The sequence below is a fragment of the Notolepis coatsorum genome, assembly GCF_963971535.1.
Source record: "Notolepis coatsorum genome assembly, chromosome: 4".
NCBI classification, from domain to species: domain Eukaryota; kingdom Metazoa; phylum Chordata; class Actinopteri; order Aulopiformes; family Paralepididae; genus Notolepis; species Notolepis coatsorum.
The window spans coordinates 9,487,905-9,511,220 of NC_140168.1; the positions used below are offsets into that span (position 1 = coordinate 9,487,905).

Below are 23,316 nucleotides of genomic sequence, written 5' to 3' on the forward strand. Positions count from 1 at the left end.
CGTGGATGGCCCTCTAGCGGTGGATCCGAAACACGGACATCTCCGTGGTTGGCCGGGAAACGGTTAAGCATCAGGCAAAAACGGGGCAATTTTTTGTTGTGTTTGTGACGATTTATTATACTTTATACTTATAGCACATGCATGAGTCTGGTCTCTTTTGAAAGGTAACATTCTGACGTTTCTTACACAATAAAGACAAATCTGTGCTAATGAAATAGAGTAACAGAGGTTTGAACACACTGAAGTAAAAGTTTTGTGTACTCACATTTCTGTTTAGTGGTTGCCAGATGCCTGTTTTTAAGTTCCAGCTGAGAGGAAAAACATAACATAGCCTGAAGTCTTATGTAGTACAGGTCCAAAGTTTAAAAAAATCCCACGGAAAATGAGTGTTTCACAAAGGTTTTTGTAATGTTTGTACTGGTAAAGATTCTGCGTGATTATCCAAAATGGCCTTCCACTTCCATTCATTTCGCCTCTTGAGTCAAAACAAAGGACTTCTTTGACTTCACACACAAACGGCAGAGGCAACCATGCAAGGTGCCAACCTGCTCATCGGGAGCAATTAGGGGTTAAGTGTCTTACTCAAGGACACTTCTACACACTTCCCGGGAGGAGCGGGAATCAAACTGGGAACCTCCAGATTACCAGACGACTGCTCTACCTCCCTCGGGAGACACTGTCAGCCCCAGTTGTTGATGTTTTAACAGCTATTGTTTGCTCTGTGTTCTCTGTCCAGGGGAGAAGACGTCTACAAAATTCTTCAGGAGGTCAACTACCTGATTGGACAGTTATCATGTAGACTATCATCATCATGTAAACTGACCAAACAGGCCCCAGAGTTCTCCAGCACCATGGGCAAAGCTCTGGTCTTCCCAACCCCCTACCCGTCATGAAACCTTTGGTCGATACCGATGACACATGTTCTGTTTTGGGCTCATAACAAGTGATATTTACACATATCAATATGATTTGGTTTCTATAAAAATAATTGTGGTACTGCTATAGATAACAGTAAGATTTATTGTAAATTGTAGATTTATAATAAAAAAATACATCCGGATACTCAAGTAGAGATATGCATAGATAATGTTCATCTTGAAAGAGTAAATGAATATACTTTTTTGGGTGTCGTGATAGACCAAAACCTCAGCTTTTATTTTATTTTTATGTACTCTTTTATTACCATATCTAACTTACTGTATAGAAACTTGGGGAAACACATACAAAACGAATCTGAATCCTATTATCATCTTACAGAAAAAGGCAATAAGGGTTGTGAACAATGTTAGTTATCTCCATCCTACAAACACACAGTTTTTTGAACTAAGGGCATTAAAGTTCCTCGACTTAATTGACCTTAAAACAGCAGAGATAGTTTTTAAAGCTAGAAGTTATCAACTGCCATGTAACTTAATTTTTTTTAAAGAACGAGAGGTGACGTATAATTTAAGAAGAACACTCAATTTGAAACAGCTTAGAGCTCGAACCACACTTAAAAGTATGTCTGTGTCAGTTAAAGGAGTGAAACTCTGGAACAATATACCGGATGAAATAAAAAACAGCACGAGTATTTTTAAGTTTAAAAAGATGTTAAAAAACAGGATTCTAGAATCTTATATAAAAATGTTACCTACAATCTGTTTTTCTCTACTGAAACTCTGGTATTGCAGATGAATTTTTGATTTTCCTATGTTGGCTTATGTTCTTTTCAGGAACGGTTTTTGTTGATTGTTGATTTTTTGTTTATTTGTTTGTTTTATCTTGCAAACTTTAACTTTTTTTGTTCTTTTCTGGATCGGTTTTTGTTGATTTCTGATTGTTGATTTATTTTTTTGTTTGTTATATTTCGAAAACTTTAACTTTTTTGAATTTGTTTTTTGAATTAGGGGTAGGTTGCTCTATAAGCCTTCGGCTTCAAACCTATCCGTTTAGTTTGTTTATTTGTAAACATTTTCGAAAAATTATTTGTTTGTTTATTTATTTGTATTTGTAAACATTCTAAATAAAATAATTCATTCATTCATTGTGATGGATAAATCCATGGATTTGTAAGAGTCCATCTGACATTTGGGTAAAAAAAAGTTGTTCCTATAATGTAAAAGTATTTGTCTCTATATTTTTACAAAGTTAGATTTTTTAACATATTTAAATGTGCTATAGATACAAATAAAAGTATTGCTTCCCCCCAAAAAAACAATTATTGATTAATGACTTCATCATAAAGATCATAAAAAAATATTTGGCGGGTCCAAAATGAATGTTGTTGTTTACATGTTGTGTGCTCCCTACTTCCTATTTCCCCACATGGAACACCAGACATAGCTGTACACCAGACATACAGTAGCTGTACACCAGACATACAGTAGCTGTACACCAGACATAGCTCGACACCAGACATACAGTAGCTGTACACCAGACATACCTTTATACCTGACATACCTTTATACACGAGCTTGATTGTAATCATGTACACACTTTTCAAAATGGATTAACTGTGGGGTTCCACAAGGAAGCTGCCTAGGGCCTTTGTTATACTCCATCTTTACTAATGATTTACCGTTGGGTGTAAAACATGTTAGAACAATTATGTATGCTGATGACAACATTATACAGTGCAGCTACATCTGAGAAAGCTGTAACTGACACCTTAAACAGGGCCTCAACAGACATTTATGAATGGATTGAGTGTCAATAAATGTAATATCATTAAAATGGGAAGAGGAATTGTTATGACTAGGATTGATTGATTGAAAACTTTATTAACAGATTGTAGAATGGGTTTTGATTGAAAACTTTATTAACACATTGCAGAATGGGTACAGTACAGTACAGCTCAATACATACAATTGTTAAGGGGATGCAGACCAGAGAATGACTTTTGTCTTGTTTACATCAGGGTCCCCCATTTTCAATTCATCATAACATATATGACATACATGACATACACATAGACAGTACTGCTACATCTATACATTTATGACATACCAGATTTGCAAATACAGTACTGTTTGTGATACAAAAAGAGTCCAGAAAAGAGAGTATATACATTTGACGTAGAAGCTGTATATTGGAGGAGGTTGGGTAGGTGGGGTGGGGTTGAGTGGGTGGGGGGGGGGACTGTACATTGGAGGTGGTTGGTTGGGTGGGTGGGGGGGGGGTTGGGTAGGAGGGGACACTACAACTGTACAAGCAAAACTGTACATTGGAATATTGACAAAACCATACTTGGTAATTTACTGTACATTGGAGGGGGTTGGGTTAGGACATTTACAGGGGCCAGTTTCGAATTGCAGTCTCCCGTAGGTGTTCTTTGAGAGTGGTTTTGAAAGTGGGTAGTGATTCACATTCCTTTACAGCTTTGGGTAGGGCGTTCCACATTGATGTGGCATAATTGCGAAACGTGTTTAGGAAATATATATATATATAATATATATAGGAAATGTTCTGCTTTCATCACTCCCTCCATAATGAAATCAGTTATTAATTCTTTGGTTCTGTCTCACTTAAAATACTGCCCAGCTAACCTGGTCGTCAGCTACAACATCTGATTTGAAAAAGTTGCAGGTTTCTCGGAATAAAGTGGCTCGTCTGGCACTAGGCTGTTCATACAGGACATACAAGTATTAGTTTTATGCATGAACATCTGGCATGGCTAATGGTTGAAAATAAATGATCGGTGAGTCTTCTAATGCTACTGCAGAACATTATCAGCACTGGTAAGCCATCTAGCTTGGCTCATCAGTTGCAAATTACTTCTGAACATGGTTACAACACTAGAGTGGCTGCTTCTGGTAACATCAGAACAAAAACCCACCAAAATCTAATTTTCTCAAACTCACTGGCATAGGTCAATAGTACTCTGGAATGCTCTGCCGAAAAACATCTTATCTACAATAAAACAGGCGAAATAGTTGGTATGTATGTACATATATGTGTAATAAAACAAAAATATGTACATGCAATAGCAACTGGGGTACATACAGTAAGACATTTTTTTAAATATTGAAATAGAATAGACCTAAGAACAACAAAAGAGAAAGCATAGGGAAACGAGCACTAGTATGATAATAGGATAAAGGCTAAATGTCAAGGCTTGGAGCTCAAAATATCAGTCATATTCCGTTTGCACATGAGTATGTATTCCATTCGGATCCATTTGAAGTATGGGGGCGACTAGAGAGGATTGCATCATCTTGGCCATCACCACGGGACATCCACCACCTTCGTCATCACCATGAGACATCCACCACCTTCGTCATCACCATGAGACATCCACTCACAGAGAGACAGGGAGACGGGGACAGGCGTTAGACAGTTTGCGTGTTTGTGATGGGCGGACATATAGCAATAGATACATGTAGTAAGCATATGTGAATAGGATAGATACACGTAGTAAGCATGTATGTGAATAGAATAGATACATGTAGTAAGCATATGTGAACAGAAGAGAAGTATTTAACCCAGCAATGAACTAGAGTAGGCATGGTTTAGACTTGTAGGTCAGACAGAAGACGGTATGAAGCTGATCCATGACCTCAATGGTGCTCCTAACCAATGTGGGGGTAGAACAGTCATATTAGGGTCTTGAGGTGGGACCAAGTCATTGTTTTGCAAGTCTCAAGTCAGTCTCAAGTCTTGGTACTCAAGTCCCGAGTCAAGTCCCAAGTCAAGACAGGCAAGTCCCGAGTCAAGTCCCAAGTCAAGACAGGCAAGTCCCGAGTCAAGTCCCAAGTCAAGACTGACAAGTCCCAAGTCGAGTCCCAAGTCCTAACCTTTGAGTTTCGAGTCCTAAACAAGTCATAATACGCGCTTCACCAAGAAATTTCATTATCAACTTGTTGGCAAAACATAATCTAATTTCTATAAATGTAATAATATTCAGAATCAGGGTTAGTCTTACAACTAGATACAACTGGGCAAGAGCTGCTTGAGAAAACCAGTTCAGGAGTATATTGAGAAAAAAATGAATAAGGATCACCATATCCATTTTAAAGGTAGGATAACAATAACCAACATATTGTCTTCCCACTTGGACCAATCATTTATTTAACGTCTGCCTGCCCTGTATATACAGTCTAATTAGTCTATGGCACATTATCCATAATAGCAGACCTCGGTTGAACTAACTAGTCTACCTTAACCCTTTATCAATTTTGGGGTATAAAAAATCTGTACTGTAATGACAAGGCATCTCTGCATTTCATATATTAGGTAGTTTATTAGGTATTAGAATTAGGTAGGGCCTAATTCGTGTGCGAGTTCTCTCTCTCTCTTGGATAAAATAACAAACTCAGCAAGGCCAACGGCTTCTCTGTTACAGTGGGTGACAATATTGTCACAAGGAAAGATGAAATTACCAACCTGGGTTCCATCCTGTGACAAAATGGCAACCAATGTAATAAAAAAAGTCAACCAACGAACAAGATTCTTGTACCGGATCTCCTCACTGGTAAACAAGAATACCTTGAAGACTAACAGGAGCACTCATTCAAGGGTACTACGACTATGCTTGTACCTCATGGTACCAAAGCACCTCAAAGGCCCTAAAAACAAGACTACAAGCATCACAAAACAAACTGGTCAGACTACTGCTTAACCTTACCCCTGTCCATTTTGACAACCTAGGATGGCTTGAGTAGACAACAGAGTACAGCAACTTGCAAATGGGCCTGGTCTACAAGATACACTACTACACCACTAAGATACCCATGTACAAGTCGAAATACTTCCCAAAGGTCAGTGAATTCCAGGACCACAACACCAGAGGGAGTTCCACAAATCATGTTCAACCCAGATTCAGCTCAAACAAGGGACTAAACATGTTTCACAATTATGCTAAAACAATGTGGAACGCCCTACCCACAGCCGTAAAATAATGTAAATCCCTACCCTCCTTCAAAACCGCTCTCATATAGCACCTAGGGGTGGCTGCAATTAAAAACTGGCCCCTGTAAATATCCAATCCCCCCCCCAACCCCCTCCAATGTACAGTTTCTTCCCCTTCGAATGTAGTATATATTTCTGTTTCTTATGATCTATGTCTCTTATATAGTACTGTATACTTGTTGTATGTCATAAATGTCTTGATAAAACAGTACTGTATAGCTGTATATCATGTATGTCATAAGTGTCATGGTGAATTGAAAATGGGGGACCCTGATGTAAACAAGACGAGATTTCTCTGGTCTGCATCAGGGGCGGGGCTAGGCGGTGGCTACTTGGGCTCAAGCCCTGAATGTTTTCTGAAAAGCCCAGAATCTATTTAAAAAGAAATATATATATATAATTAATTTTTATTTTTTTATTTATTTTTTTGGACAATTAATCATTGTTACATGAAAATATGTTTGCACCAGATTTAGCAGAAGCTAATTTCCATCTGTAGTCTATCCAGCTGCTAACTGTATTTGAGTGAGTTAAGTCTTGGTGTTATGGTAGACTCAGACCTAAGCTTTAAATCACAATCAACAAGTTGACAAAAACATAATTCTTCCACCTTAGAAACATAGCTAAAGTACGGCCATTTATAAATCAAAAGGACGCTGAAAACCAGATCCATGCCTTTATCTCAAGCCGACTCGACTACTGTAATGCACTCCTTACCGGCCTCCCGAAAAAATACGATGATAACTATTTTATTGCAATGCACTATTGCATTATTTTATTCTATTTTACTAACTATTTTATTGCACTGCACTATTTTACTTTGTATCAGTGATAATCAAACCGTAAACAAAGACGCATATTAACACTTTCAGCGCCAGATGGCGCTGTTTACTGTTACTGTTGAAAGGCCAGCGCCTTTTAACATGGGGATACGTGGCTGTGTTTGCAGGCCTAAAGCTATATTATATATATACTGTATTAGAGAGAGAGAGAGAGAGAGAGAGAGAGAGAGAGAGAGAGAGAGAGAGAGAGAGAGAGAGAGAGAGAGAGAGAGAGAGAGAGAGAGAGAGAGAGAGAGAGAGAGAGAACAACTCATTGACTGCCTTAAATTAGCACACACATCCCATCTCTCCAACTAATGTTATTTATTTAAATTGTTCCTGTTAATTAATAATTAACATAAGTAGCATAGTAATAATACGTAGGTTATTGATCAATAAATGTATTGATAAATTAATTTATATTACAAATGATACACCAGTAGATGTCATGTTATTTCCTCATTGTCCTTGCTGTGTCGCCTGCCGTCGCCTAAAAAATAGGATTGAGGCAATATTTAGCCAGGCGACAGAAGTTGCTGTGCGATCGTCGCTCGAAAATCTCCTGCCGTGTGGGCTGTCTCATTCATAACAATGGAAGCGATACAATTCTGTCTGTCGCCTCGCTTAAACACCTGATATCAGAAGAATAGACAGTCAGAAAAAAAGTTTTTAGTTTTACTTTTTAGTACTTAACCCTAGAGTCACCCTTGTCACAGTTCTGGTCAAAAAGCCAATTTTTTTACGTGTGTTTGTGGATAGCGTTGGCTAGATTGTATGTATATGCCAAAAAAGTTGCTCAGTATCACATCTTGGACTCTCTTTCTTCCTGGCAGAAGGTTCAAACTGAAACAGGGGGGTTGCACAATGGTCACGGTCTGCTTTGACCCTAAAAATACACCAACCCCTCCTTCCTAATGTCCGGAGGGGTAGGCTTTTATGACATTACTGACCTCGCTGTGTGGGGTGTGGGGAAACGGTAATTTAACCCTACACAAGATGCATTTCTTACTGCTCGCTTTGACTTGTTCTAGTTGACTATTTTCTGACTTCAGAGCGTCATTCCTCCTTAAAGCTGTGAACATATATTTCCTTAAAACCCTAACCTTACTGTACCGTACATTTTTGATTCAATTAATTTACGACAGTACCTTTTTATAACAAGTAACACTTGAATTGGTACTTTTTTGGATTTACAATGGATTTGACTAACTAATTACTAATTAGTAACAAAATATATAAAAGTCATAATACAAAAGATTGTGTATCTTGTAGTTTAACTTGTATCCAACTTCAATGTGTAAAGTCTCACCCAGCACTGGGAGGGATTGATTGATTGATTGAAAACTTTATTAACAGATTGCAGAATGGGTACAATACAGTACAGCTCAATACACACAATTGTTAAGGAGATGCAGACCTGAGAAAGACGTTCGTCTTGTTTACATCAGGGTCCCCCATTTTCAATTCATCAGGACATATGACATACATGACATACAGATAGACAGTACTGCTACATCTATACATTTATGACATACCAGATTTGCAAATATAGTACTGTTTGTGATACAAAAATAGTCCAGAAAAGAGAGTATATACATTTGACGTAAAAACTGCACATTGGAGGAGGTTGGGTAGGTGGGGAATAAGGGGGGGGGTTGGGGGGGGGGGGGGGGGGTTATCCTGTGTAGGAGGGGCGGTGATTGAAATCTGCACGCAACCGAAAGTATAAAGATGCTGAATACTCTGACTTGAAACAAGGACAAGGACATAGAACACATGAGGTAAGTTCCATTATTGTGTCGTTCATGTAGTAGGTTAAAGCTTTTACAGTAACCTTTAAATGGCTTTATTTAAAATGTATTTTAAATAGCCCTAAATCCAAAATGATAGCCTACTGTAATCCGAGGCGACGACGTGTCTTATGAGAAAATACTGTTTGTAAATCGAACATAACGTTTTAATGTAGAACGAACTTCTTGGAAGAAAAACAATGTTCTTGCAACAGAGTTCATGTTGGAAAGAGTCTGATCATATGAGCTAAAAACTGAAGTATGTTATTTTGTTGCAAGACATTGTCGGCTGTCCTAGAATACTTCCTTCCTATTATGTCATAATGTGTGTCGATTTTATAATAACCGTATCCGCACATTACGACTTTTAATCTGTAGAACGAGCTTCTTAGAAGAAAACCAATGTTCTGGCAACAGGGAATTGCAGCCTTAGTTGCGTCAGAGATGATTTGTGAATTATGGTCAATAAATCTTTATTGCGCCTCAGAGATACAACGCTCAACGTGATGTGATGCAAAAGCTGCGTTTATGGAAATGTTCCCTCCCTGCCTGGACATATTTTACATATTATATGTATTATGGTACTGTACTGTACGTGATGACGCTTTTATCCATTCCATTTCCATGGCATGTCATAGTATCTGTTGCATGAAGGGGGTGGGTATAGCCATGTATACGTTTCAACACGCTACTACTACCATAGAGGCTAGAGTTGTGAATCGCGCGGAGCGGCAATTTCGTTTCCTTTTTTGCGTTCACAAGTTGCGCAATGAAGGAAACGTTTTTCGTAATTTGGATCTGAATGAATGAATGAATGAACACTTTATTTAACAGATTGCAGAATGGGTACAATACGGATCTAGTCGGGCCACGTAGCATTATGTCGACAAAATAGAATAGAATAAACAAGTCTAAAACAAAGAATTTTAAACGAAGTTTAGCCTATTAAATCATTTTATAAGCGTTTGTTTATGGTCTGTGTGAGAACTGAGAAGCTCATCTGCAGAACAACAGCCAGCCCAGCTTTCTCTGTCCCCACGCTGGCGGTATATAAAGCAGACAGAGATAATGGTTCCCAAAGTCGGGGTCGCGACCCAAAGGTGGGCCGCGAGCAGCCACGGGAGGGCCGCGAGATGATTAAAAAAAGAAAAAGAAATACTTTTTTTTTTCTTTTTTCTTTTTATGCCACTGAACTTCAGGCCAGGACAGTGTTTCTAGTTGTATTCTAAAATTCTATTCTATTGTATTCTAAAATGTGACTATATGGTTTTATATTAACTTAATAAATAAACAAAAACGAAAAATATACTTACTTCAACGAACATTTCAAACTAAATAACAGATTATGTACATAAAACGCTGAAAACAACCGAAGCAACAATAGTATTTTAATGCGGCTATTATTATTATCATTATTATTTTGCAACAAGTTAGCCCTCTCATAAATAGCACATATAAACGAATAACTAACTTGAACTAACTTAATAGGATTGAAGTGATATTTGGCAAATCGGTCACCTGGCAAAAAAAAAAAAAAAAAAAAAAACCTGACGATGTGCATTGGGCCGCGGCTCTCTGACGCCTTATTTTCTGGGTCCCAGCCTGAAAAGTTTGGGAACCCCACTAGAGTAAGAAAAGGGCAGTTTACTCACCTATTTCAATGGCATACGACGAGCCTTGCGTTGTGCAAAATCCTCGACAATGTCTTTAATGTCCAACTCCCGGGCTCTGGTGTTTTCAATGGACAGGATTGCAAGCCCACTCAGTCTCTCCTGACCCATGGCGCTCCGCAGGTAGGTCTTAATACGTTTTAACTTGGAGAAGGATCGCTCGGCTGTCGCCACAGTCACAGGTAACGTCAGGAATAATAATATAATTAGGTGGGGGGATTGATTGATTGATTGATTGAAATGTTTATTAACATATTGCAGAATGGGTACAATACAGTACAGCTCAATACACACAATTGTTAAGGGGATGCAGACCAGAGAAAGATTAAGATTAAGATTTGTTTATTAAGGACAATGCAAATTAATGAACATCATTTACATGAGTGTATGCATAACATCACAGCATGACAAGGACGTAAATATGCCGGGAATAGCACAGGGCTCATTTCCACCCGTAGTCCTAACATAAAACAAACACAAAACGGACCTTACAACGTTCATTCATAAAAACTGACATCACTGACATGACCACGCACACTCGCATGACATTCAGTCAGTACAACATCACTAACATCCCTAATGAGTGCATATTTGGCTGTCTAACAGCCATTTCCTGAGTTGGCCCCTAAAGAAAGACTTTCGTCTTGTTTACATCAGGGTCCCCCATTTTCAATTCATCATAACATATTATGACATACATGACATACAGATAGACAGTACTGCTACATCTCTACATTTATGACATACCAGATTTACAAATACAGTACTGTTTGTGATACAAAAAGAGTCTAAAAAAGAGAGTATATTTGATGAAGAAACTGTACATTGGAGGAGGTTGGGTAGGTGGGGTGGAGGGGGGGTGGGGAAACTGTACATTGGAGGTGGTTGGGTGGGGGGGGGGGGGGTAACTGTACATTGGATAATCGACGATCCCTTACTTGGTCCCAAGAAGAGGGTCTCGTGTATTATTGGGTTAGGACATTTACTGTATATTGGAGGGGGTTGGGTTAGGACATTTACAGGGGCCAGTTTCGAATTGCAGTCTCCCGTAGGTGCTCTTTGAGAGTGGTTTTGAAAGTGGGTAGTGATTCACATTCCTTTACAGCTGTGGGTAGGGCGTTCCACATTGATGTGGCATAATTGCGAAAGGTGTTTAGTCCCTTGTTTGAGCCGAATCTGGGTTTAATTAACATGATTTGTGGTGCTCCCTCTGGTGTTGTGGTCGTATTCACTGACCTTTGGGAAGTATTTTGACATGTACATGGGTACCTTAGTCGTGTAGTGTATCTTGTAGACCAGGCCCATTGCAAGTTGCTGTACTCTGTCGTCTACTCTAAGCCATCCTAGGTTGTCAAAATGGGCAGGGGTGAGGTGGGTTTTAGGAGTAAGGTCAAGTAGTCTGACCAGTTTGTTTTGTGATGTTTGTAATCTTGTTTTTAGTGCATTTGAGGTGCTTTGGTACCATGAGTAAAACATTTAACATAGTTGTTAAGTTATTTAAAAAGAAAACAGGTGGACAGGAATTCAACAGGGTGGAAAGGACCCTAGGGTGGAATCACCAACAATGATATATTATACACTCCATATATAGTAACAACAGGAAAATATACCAATTTAAATTAAAAAGGAAGCAAGGTGCAGTCCATTTGGACAAAACAGTAACAAAAAATAATCAAAAAAACAAAAACAACAGGATCAGTAGTTTAAAAGAAAAGAGTCAGGGGGGGGGAGGGGGTGGGCTACTTTGGAGCAGCGCCATGTTGCACGAAGGAAAGTTTGAACAGGTGTGTTTTTAGGTGGGTTTTGAAGAGGTTGATGGTCTCGGAGCCTTAGGTCGCTTTCACATATAGTTTTGGTGGACTCGGTGCGGTTCTGGTGGTGAAGTTGCAACATTGTTGCATTCTTCATTTGGTTCGTCTGCGTTCACATAGCAATTTGTGAGGCGCACTGAACTTTCTGAACAATGTCACGCGGTCGAAAAGGGCGCGTCTATTGGACAGTGGAAATGTGTGTGTGTGGCTGCGAGCCTGTGTGTGCGCGCGCGCACGTGTGTGTCTGTGTGTGGACTGCGAGCCCTCCAGATCAGCGGAGGCGAGTTTTGACGTGGCATTGATCCATTGTTCTATTGAAGCCCATTACCACCATCCTCTCGCTAAACAACTTGTACACCACGTTGTTTTTATGAGTGCCCACAAGTAGCTGTTTTATTTGGTCTTCTGCCCATATGTGTACAGTGTGCTTGTTTTGCAGTGAATGCCGTTCGCCTCGGTAATAATATAATAAGCCCCGTTTTTTCTTCCTTCTTCCCAAGATGCACAGTTAGATAGATAGATAGATAGATAGATAGATAGATAGATAGATAGATAGATAGATAGATAGATAGATAGATAGATAGATAGATAGATAGATAGATAGATAGATAGATAGATAGATAGATAGATAGATAGATAGATAGATAGATAGATAGATAGATGGATGGATGGATGGATGGATGGATGGATGGATGGATGGATGGATGGATGGATGGATGGATGGATGGATGGATGGATGGATGGATGGATGGATGGATGGATGGATGGATGGATGGATGGATGGATGGATGGATGGATGGATGGATGGATGGATGGATGGATGGATGGATGGATGGATGGATGGATGGATGGATGGATGGATGGATGGATGGATGGATGGATGGATGGATGGATGGATGGATGGATGGATGGATGGATGGATGGATGGATGGATGGATGGATGGATGGATGGATGGATGGATGGATGGATGGATGGATGGATAGATAGATAGATAGATAGATAGATAGATAGATAGATAGATAGATAGATAGATAGATAGATAGATAGATCATATCTATCTATACTGGGCGAACAGGGAGCTGAGGGAGAAACCTGCGGACAATGAATGCCTTATTCATGTTGACTTCAGTAAGAATTATGGCTGCAAGTACACTAATGAGGTTCAGTCTGTCCACTTTGGGGGATCCCATCACCAAGCCACCCTCCACACTGGTGCTCTGTACACATCCTCCCAGTCCCCTCTGAGCATTTGTTCCATCTCCCCTTCTCTGAGGCACGACCCATCGGCCATCTGGGCCCACCTGTACCAGGTGCTGGATTTGACCTTTTGTTTAGTGCTTGAGGCTCTTCAATCAGGCGCAACCTGACTGTCAACATACCAGCTGAGATCTCTGCGAGGCCAGAAGGATTTGTTGACACCATTTCAATGCCGTAGACTAGAGGAAAACAACATCCAGGTGAACTGCATGGTATCAACAAATTCTTCTGGCCTTGGCCTCGCAGAGATCTCAGCTGGTATGTTGACAGTCAGCTTTGTCAGGTTTGGGTCGAGATGAGGGGAGATTACAGGTTTGATCATATTTACAATAACCCTTTTGAAACACTTCATGACCACACTTGTTAATGTAATGGGCCTAAAGTCCTTGTTGTCAACTGGAATAGGAATGATAGACTTTTTCCACAGCTCAGGGTCTGTGTAACTCTCAATAGAACTTTGGAAGATGGGGCACCAAGCCTCCGTTAGCTCGGCTGCACACTGCTTAAGCAGGAAGGAGGGCAAGCCGTCTGGGCCCACAGATCTCTTGCTCCCTGCCTTTGTGAAAACTGACTGTACCTGTTTTGGGTAAATTTTCACACAATCAACAGAGACAAATTGAGGAGGGTCAAGCGCCATCAAAGGAGAAGTGTTCTGTGCATCAAATCTTAAAAATAAGTCATTACGTTTATTAGCTCTGTTCTCGTCATTTAAGGTAATTAGCTGCTTTTTGTTAGAGTTCATGTTCGTTATTTTCTTCATAGAGTCCCACAGAGTTTTGTTGTCCATAGATCTGAAGCTCTGTTCAGCTTTAGCTCTGTTTTTCCCTGGCATTTCTTAGCTGCAGGTTGATCTCTTTCTGTGCTGCAGCTGCATCTGCCCTGTCCTTGGTGATGTGGGCCCACTTCTTATTGTTTATACAGGCCTCAACCTCTTTGGTGATGTGGGCCCACTTCTTATTGTTTATACAGGCCTCAACCTCTTTGGTGATGTGGGCCCACTTCTTATTGTTTATACAGGCCTCAACCTCTTTGGTGATGTGGGCCCACTTCTTATTGTTTATACAGGCCTCAACCTCTTTGGTGATGTGGGCCCACTTCTTATTGTTTATACAGGCCTCAACCTCTTTGGTGATGTGGGCCCACTTCTTATTGTTTATACAGGCCTCAACCTCTTTGGTGATGTGGGCCCACTTCTTATTGTTTATACAGGCCTCAACCTCTTTGGTGATGTGGGCCCACTTCTTATTGTTTATACAGGCCTCAACCTCTTTGGTGATGTGGGCCCACTTCTTATTGTTTATACAGGCCTCAACCTCTTTGGTGATGTGGGCCCACTTCTTATTGTTTATACAGGCCTCAACCTCTTTGGTGATGTGGGCCCACTTCTTATTGTTTATACAGGCCTCAACCTCTTTGGTGATGTGGGCCCACTTCTTATTGTTTATACAGGCCTCAACCTCTTTGGTGATGTGGGCCCACTTCTTATTGTTTATACAGGCCTCAACCTCTTTGGTGATGTGGGCCCACTTCTTATTGTTTATACAGGCCTCAACCTCTTTGGTGATGTGGGCCCACTTCTTATTGTTTATACAGGCCTCAACCTCTTTGGTGATGTGGGCCCACTTCTTATTGTTTATACAGGCCTCAACCTCTTTGGTGATGTGGGCCCACTTCTTATTGTTTATACAGGCCTCAACCTCTTTGGTGATGTGGGCCCACTTCTTATTGTTTATACAGGCCTCAACCTCTTTGGTGATGTGGGCCCACTTCTTATTGTTTATACAGGCCTCAACCTCTTTGGTGATGTGGGCCCACTTCTTATTGTTTATACAGGCCTTGACCTCTTTGGTGATGTGGGCCCACTTCTTATTGTTTATACAGGCCTCAACCTCTTTGGTGATGTGGGCCCACTTCTTATTGTTTATACAGGCCTCAACCTCTTTGGTGATGTGGGCCCACTTCTTATTGTTTATACAGGCCTCAACCTCTTTGGTGATGTGGGCCCACTTCTTATTGTTTATACAGGCCTCAACCTCTTTGGTGATGTGGGCCCACTTCTTATTGTTTATACAGGCCTCAACCTCTTTGGTGATGTGGGCCCACTTCTTATTGTTTATACAGGCCTCAACCTCTTTGGTGATGTGGGCCCACTTTTTATTGTTTATACAGGCCTCAACCTCTTTGGTGATGTGGGCCCACTTCTTATTGTTTATACAGGCCTCAACCTCTTTGGTGATGTGGGCCCACTTCTTATTGTTTATACAGGCCTCAACCTCTTTGGTGATGTGGGCCCACTTCTTATTGTTTATACAGGCCTCAACCTCTTTGGTGATGTGCGGCTTATTGTTGCATGGGAAAGTGAACAATCACCTTTTGTGGGACCACATTGTCAATGCAGAATCTGATGTAGTCAGTTGTAGATTCCTTCGCCACATCTAGCTCCTGATTGTGGAAAATGCTCTAATCCATGGAAGCAAAACAGCCTCTCAAAGTCTCTATACTGTCCTTAGTCCACTGCAACACAGTCTTTTCCTGGGGCTTACTGTATTTCAGCGCTGTTTTGTAAGTGGGCAAGAGATTGACTGTAAAGTCCAATGCATACGCCAGGCGATTTTTGCCAGGCGACCGATTTTTTAAGACAGGCGACTGACAGAATTGTATCGCTTCCATTGTTATGAATGAGAGAACCCACACAGCAGCAGATTTTCGAGCGACGATCGCGCAGCAACTTCTGTCACCTGGCTAAATATCGCCTCAATCCAATTTTTTTAGGCAGACACGACTTCTCACGACTATCATTTGTAAAATAAATAAATGTATCAATACATTCATTGATCAATAACCTACGTATTATTACCATATTACTTGTTAATTATTATCATTCAAATAAGCTTTGTTCTTATTTGACACAAAAATTATCAAACCAAGATGAATTTCCCTATATTGGGATTGAAGTGTAAACCTAACTTTCACCAATCTTCACTTAAAAATAATAATAATAAAAAAAAAAATATATATATATATATAAAAGGTTACTTAATCAAACAAAGATGAATGTCCCTATTGGGATTAATAGTGCAATAACTTGCTTTTTCACCAAATTTCACTTAAAACAAATAAAAGGTGCCTCTTGATCATCAAACAGGAATGAATTTCCCTATTGCGATTAATAAAGTGCAAATCTAACTTTCACCAAACATCACTTTTTGTAAAATAAAAGGTGACAAAAAAAATCGTTTTGAAAATCGTTTTCTTTTGGAAAATCGTCCTAAATCATTCATTTGAATCGCCCAGCCCTACTATACTACTACTATTAGTACTACTACTATACTACTGCTGCTACTACTACTACTACTACTACTACTACTACTACTACTACTACTACTACTACTACTACTACTACTACTGCTGCTACTACTACTACTACTACTACTACTACTACTACTACTACTACTACTACTACTACTACTGCTGCTACTACTACTACTACTACTACTACTACTACTACTACTACTACTACTACTACTACTGCTGCTACTACTACTACTACTACTACTACTACTACTACTACTACTACTACTACTACTATTACTACTATTACTACTACTACTTCTATTACTATTGCTACTACTAATACTACTACTACTACTACTACTACTACTACTACTACTACTACTACTACTACTACTACTACTACTACTACTACTACTACTACTATTACTGCTACTACTATTACTACTACTATTATTATTATTATTACTACTACTAATACTATTACTATACTATTACAACTTCTTCTCATGTCTTTCTGTTTGCAGTGATGGAAAGTAACGTGACAACCCAGTTGAAGAGATTTCTGGATCAACTGAAGGCTGATCAACTAAATGAGTTTATATGGAACCTGACTAACCCTGGTGAAGATGGCCTTCTTCCAGACATATCACGTGGTGATCTGCCACAGAAGTCCCCAACGCAAGATGTTGTGGACAAGATAGTGGAGACCCATGAAGATGATGCTGTCATTATTGTCTGTAGAATTCTGAGGGTGATGCAACAAAACAAACTGGCCACAGATTTGGAGACTCTTCTTGGTCTCAAAATAGGTACAGCAGTGATGCATGATACATATTCATTCTTAGCCTACAATAATTAATCTGGAGTAGAAATGTATGAATTTAGAGGTTTAATGTGGAGTAGAGATGTATGAATTTAGACGTTTAATCTGGAGTAGAGATTTCTGGGTCAACTGAAGCCTGATCGAATTTATATGGTACCTGACTAAAGAGGGCACAGATGGCCTTTCAGACATACCACCTGGTGATCTGCCATGTGGTTCCTCAAAGCTACATGTTGTGGACATGATAGTGGCGACCCATGCAGATGATGCCAGCCATCATTATCACCTGTAGAAATCTGAGGGAGATGAGCCTAATCAAACTGGCCTTAAATTAGGAGAAAGCAGGTATCATAATAGGTACAGCAGCGATGCATGATACATATTCATGGAAAAATAGAAGACCTGTTGCTCTTTTGATTTTTTTTAAATATTTTTCCATTACAGAAGCTCCAGCTCCACCCCAAGCTGCCTTCACAGCTCCAGCTCCACCCCAAGCTGCCTTCACAGCTCCAGCTCCACCCCAAGCTGCCTTCACAGCTCCAGCTCCACCCCAAGCTGCCTTCACAGCTCCAGCTCCACCCCAAGCTGCCTTCACAGCTCCAGCTCCACCCCAAGCTGCCTTCACAGCTCCAGCTCCACCCCAAGCTGCCTTTGCAGAAAGGGTACGCAAAGCTTTTCCTTTGTAACAAAGTATATCTGTTGCTAAATAGAGATACTCCAGGTTAGGGTTGGACGGTATGGTCTTAAATGTATATCACCGTATAATTTGAAGCATAGACGGTAACGGTATATATCACGGTATATTCATTTATCTTAAAATGTCTATATAAATGCTTCTGAAGGGGTAAAACACTGGCAGCTATTACTGTACTCTTGTATTACTAGGACATATTTCACATAGTACAGCGGTATTTAAGAACATTTATTGTGCAAAACTGCAATAGAAAAATGTGAAAGTAAAAACGACTGCAGGACAGGAGGTTTCTTTCCCTCAAACAACTCAAACACAATAAAACTCCAACATAACTTCAATTTAGTGTACATGTTTGACAACGTAGAGAGAGAGCGAGAGAGCGTGATGTAATAGGTTTGAGTTTGAGGTTTGAGCGTCCTAAGTTGCCGTAGTTGATGATGTCACACCAGGATGTCATTGTCAACACAGAGTTGGAAACGAGAGCAGCCCGATGGATAAAGCGATATAAAGAAACGAATAGCCAATAAATGTGAAGTTATCTTTGAACCTCTGTTGTCAAGCCTCGTCAATATACCCCCCCCCCCCCCCCCCCCCCCACCTTTCCTCACTAATGAAACTGGTGCTGCGGAGTCATGTTAGAACGTTAGCTTAGCGGCTAACGTTACCCCGTTGCTGCGCTAAAGCAAGTCTCCTCTCAGCCTCCTTAGCCAAATTGAAATGCCCAAACTATATGGCAAGTTCCGTGAGCAAGTGGAGAAAAACTGTCGCTTTCACATAGAGTTTTGGAGGACTCGGTGCGGTTCTGGGGGTGAAGTTGCAACATTGTTGCATTCTTCATTTGGTTCGCCTGCTTTCACACAGGTTTCTGTGAGGCGGACCGAGACCTTCTGAACAATGTCACGCGGTCGAAAAGGGCGCTTGTCTATTGGACAGTGGAAATGTGTGTGTGGCTGCGATCCTGTGTGTGCGCGCGCGCGTGTGTGTGTGTCTGTGTGTGTACTGCGGAGCCCAGATCAGCGGAGCCGAGTTTTGACATGGCATTGATCCATTGTTCTATTGAAGCACATTACCACCATCCTCTCGCTAAACAACTTGTAGACCACGGTGTTTTTATGAGTGCCCACAAGTAGCTGTTTTAATAATATAATAAGCCGCGCGCCTCGGTAATAATAATAAGCCGCGTTTTTTCTTCCTTCTTCCCAAGATGCACAGACATATATAGATAGATAGATAGATAGATAGATAGATAGATAGATAGATAGATAGATAGATAGATAGATAGATAGATAGATAGATAGATAGATAGATAGATAGATAGATAGATAGATAGATAGATAGATAGATAGATAGATAGATAGATAGATAGATAGATAGATAGATAGAGAGATTAGATGCAGTGTGCTTGTTTTGCAGTGAGTACTGCGAGCAGTGGTAATAATAATCACTTCCTATATTTGGTTCGCGTTTGGTCCGCTGAAGCCGAACCGAGACCTACGTTTTCAGGCGGACCAGAGTTCGCCTGCTTGGTCCGCGGACCGAGTTCGACGCGCATTCACACAGACCCGAAAAACCGGACTATCGAATTCTGGTCCGAAAGTCCGGACCAAACAGCCCCTGTGTGAAAGCGACCTCATCAGAGTACAATGAAACACTATGCAACGACCACTACAAACGTCGAGTGAATCGTCAAGTAACGTTAACGTCATTGCTACTGCTGTGACTAGCTGCTCTAGTCTACCGGTCACAAGGTATATATAGTCAAAGGTAGTCAAAATCCATACCGTAGCGCAAATTCATACCGTTTATACTGTATACCGGTTATACCGTCCACCCCTACAGGTTGTAAGCACATTTTGAAGCATGATAATCATCTGGTCACAGCCGTGGTCTTCATCCTGGTCACAGCCATGGTCTTCATCCAGGGTGCAGCCAGAGCAGGAACGACCCATGTTTCAGAATCAATGGAATCCAGCAGCACACCTGGAGTTCAACATCAACTTTAGTTTAATTCAGAAACATTGGAGTCTAAGGTCCACTTGTGCTGCCGGATTACTTGGTATATTTAGTAGTAGTTTAGTACTAAATATTGGCTGACTCAACCCCAGACGGATTTATACCTTGTTTATGACAATCATCTTTCCCCTGGAGATTATTTAAACAGTTTCTATTAATTCATTGGTCAGTCGTCCCTATGAACACAATGTTCACGGGTGGGAAGCCGGTGAGCGTATGACATGTGGTAGTCTACACCCTCCCGACTCCAACAGAGAAGACATGTGGTAGTCTACACCCTCCCGACACCAACAGAGAAGACATGTGGTAGTCTACACCCTCCCGACACCAACAGAGAAGACATGTGGTAGTCTACACCCTCCCGACACCAACAGAGAAGACATGTGGTAGTCTACACCCTCCCCAGACCCACAGAGGAGACATGTGGTAGTCTACACCCTCCCCACTGATTGTAGGGCAGCGCAATGACCAGGAAGGGTATAGGCATAATGACTCAATTGCGGGACGGGAGAAAAAGATAGAAAGACAAAATACATCTTTGATTCATTCTGTCACCTCTCTCTAGAAATACAAGATGGACAGCTTGCCTCTAGGTGTCTGTGTGATCATCAACAACAGGTTTAATGAAGACAAAAAACCAAGAAAAGGAACTGAGAAGGACGCCGGTGAGTCATTCTCATAATATTGTTTTATTTCTCTTTATGTAAGTCAATTATCAAATGTCCAGAAATAATTTTTTAACACGCAGCAACGTTGATGTTCAATGTGTGAAGAATTTTAGGGAGAAGAATCATATTACAGTGAGAAACAACGTAATGATGAGTTACCCTATTATAATCAAACCACATTCAGACGTCATCTCTAATAACTAAAGCAAGATATCATTTTCAAATGGATAGAGTTAGTGGGCACCCTTTCCTTGACTTTATGTTTATTTCTAATTTTTTTGTAGGATCCTCATTAGCTGTTAGATTAATAACGGCTAGTCTTGCTGGGGTCCAAGTAGTTAACAGAATACAAATACAGAATGTGATTGATAATAGAGTAAGTTAAAATAAGAAAATACAATGAATGGTTGTATAGATTCACATTCCCCCTAAAAGACTCATACAGTACCTGAAAGGGTAACTGAAATTGTAAAAAAGAAAAATACAGTACAAATAATCTCTCCTCTCCTCTCCTCTCCTCTCCTCTCCTCTCCTCTCCTCTCCTCTCCTCTCCTCTCCTCTCCTCTCCTCTCCTCTCCTCTCCTCTCCTCTCCTCTCCTCTCCTCTCCTCTCCTCTCCTTTTTTCCATGTTCTCTTTGCACTGCCCCCTTCTTCTGATGTAGAGGACCTGGCGAAGGTGTTCAGCTGGCTGGGCTTCAAGGTGGTGATGTGTGAAGAGAAGACCAAAAAGGACATGTCTGTAATCTTGGAGCTCGTCAGTAAACTAGATCCACTCACCCTAAACACCCAGAAGCCGTCCCAGAGCCTTACAAATGATCTACTAAAGCACGAATTGAGAAAATGGGACGGCGGTAACTTTGTTGAGCTGAAAGAGCTCCCCAGACACGGGGACGCCTTCGTCTGCTGCTTCCTGAGCCACGGGAACAAGGAGGGCGTCCGGGGAGTCGACAAGAAGATCCTTCCCAACAACGAGATCTACTTGCCCTTCTATGGGAATAACTGTCCCGCTCTCGCCGGAAAACCCAAGATCTTCATCATCCAGGCGTGTCGGGGGTCAGAGGAAATGGCTGAGGCGTCGTTCGAGGCGGACGACGGGGCGGACGACAGGGTCGCCATCTTCGACATCTACTTGGACTCCTACAAGCCGGACCACTTTGAGACCGACGACAATGACTGCGAGCCAGATGGAGCTAACTTCCTGATCGCGCGGGCGGTCGTTTCCGGTTTTGTCTCCATCAGAGCTGATCCTAATAGAAGCTCCTATGGATCCTGGTTCATCCAGACCCTCTGCGACCAACTGAAGGAGGGCTGCCAAAGGTAATGCCAACCCCCTACTAAATACTCACACACACATGTGATTGGTCCTAGTCTTTCTTACTTAGAGATAGGGTTGCTGTGGTGATGTGGAATTTCCTATGATTAACCTCTTAACCTCTTAACACATTCGGGGCCATTTGGATCCGTCTAATATCACTCTAGACGGCCAGCATTTCTAAACAGACTTGCATAGTTTGTGAGGCTGTTTGTAGAGCTAAATCTATACTTTATAGTATTGCTATCTGTCCATTCTCATTGTCAATTGAGACCATAAACCGTCCCTTCAAAATGGCTTAAAGAAATATTTTTTTCATCAATACGTTCTCATTTGATAGCTAAGCTAAGCTAGTAACGTTAAATCCAATGGTATTTCGGCACTACAGAAGCTAGAGTTAAAAATCAAACTGCATATGATCGATATGATGGTCCACCATGAATGCATGAAAGGGGGGGGGGGGGGGGGCGGGAGACGTCGTTTCTGATTATTGATTACCAATAACCGCGTTAGCCTCAGTAGCCACATTCGCTGATCGGGTGGATGGCTATCATAACAAGGCCTGATCAGCATGTGATTTACGTGAAAATTATCTTACCATGGGCTGGTTGGATCCCCAAAAGGATTTCCCAGTTATCGATCGCCATCTGGTAGATCGATATGTCCATTGGCATTCCTTTACTGCACACTGAAATCCGCGTCCCAAAACGTATTCCGTGCTACAGGCTACAGGCATAGCTTCATGTTAGCAGAAAACTACATTGGAGACCCAGAAAAAACAAGACAACTTCTGCCACAGGGAACACTGCATTATCGAGATAGCGCCCCTAAGAGGATCTGGCCGGTAATGCACTTTTTCGAATTCAAAGAGTAGGGTACTTCTGCAGTGCTGCTTGTGACATTGAGTAGGTTATTAAAATGGAATAAAAGCCAAAACAACCTTGCCACGGACATGTCCGTGGATGGCCCTCTAGCGGTGGATCCGAAACACAGACATCTCCGTGGTTGGCCGGGAAACGGTTAAGCATCAGGCAAAAACGGGGCAATTTTTTGTTGTGTTTGTGACGATTTATTATACTTTATACTTATAGCACATGCATGAGTCTGGTCTCTTTTGAAAGGTAACATTCTGACGTTTCTTACACAATAAAGACAAATCTGTGCTAATGAAATAGAGTAACAGAGGTTTGAACACACTGAAGTAAAAGTTTTGTGTACTCACATTTCTGTTTAGTGGTTGCCAGATGCCTGTTTTTAAGTTCCAGCTGAGAGGAAA

General features: G+C 41.0%; 1 protein-coding gene across 1 annotated transcript in view; it reads left to right on the plus strand.

The window, feature by feature from the left end:
* Positions 1-8,431: 8,431 nt before the first annotated feature.
* LOC311226919 (uncharacterized protein) overlaps positions 8,432-23,316 on the plus strand; it is a 60,884-nt gene continuing 45,999 nt past the window's right edge. Inside the window, exons 1-5 of the mRNA XM_084312385.1 lie at positions 8,432-8,488; positions 17,055-17,339; positions 17,798-18,015; positions 20,626-20,725; positions 21,391-22,045. Of these exons, the coding sequence (XP_084168511.1) occupies positions 17,057-17,339; positions 17,798-18,015; positions 20,626-20,725; positions 21,391-22,045 (1,256 nt within the window). The 5' untranslated portion in view covers positions 8,432-8,488; positions 17,055-17,056. The remainder of the gene's footprint in view (positions 8,489-17,054; positions 17,340-17,797; positions 18,016-20,625; positions 20,726-21,390; positions 22,046-23,316) is intronic.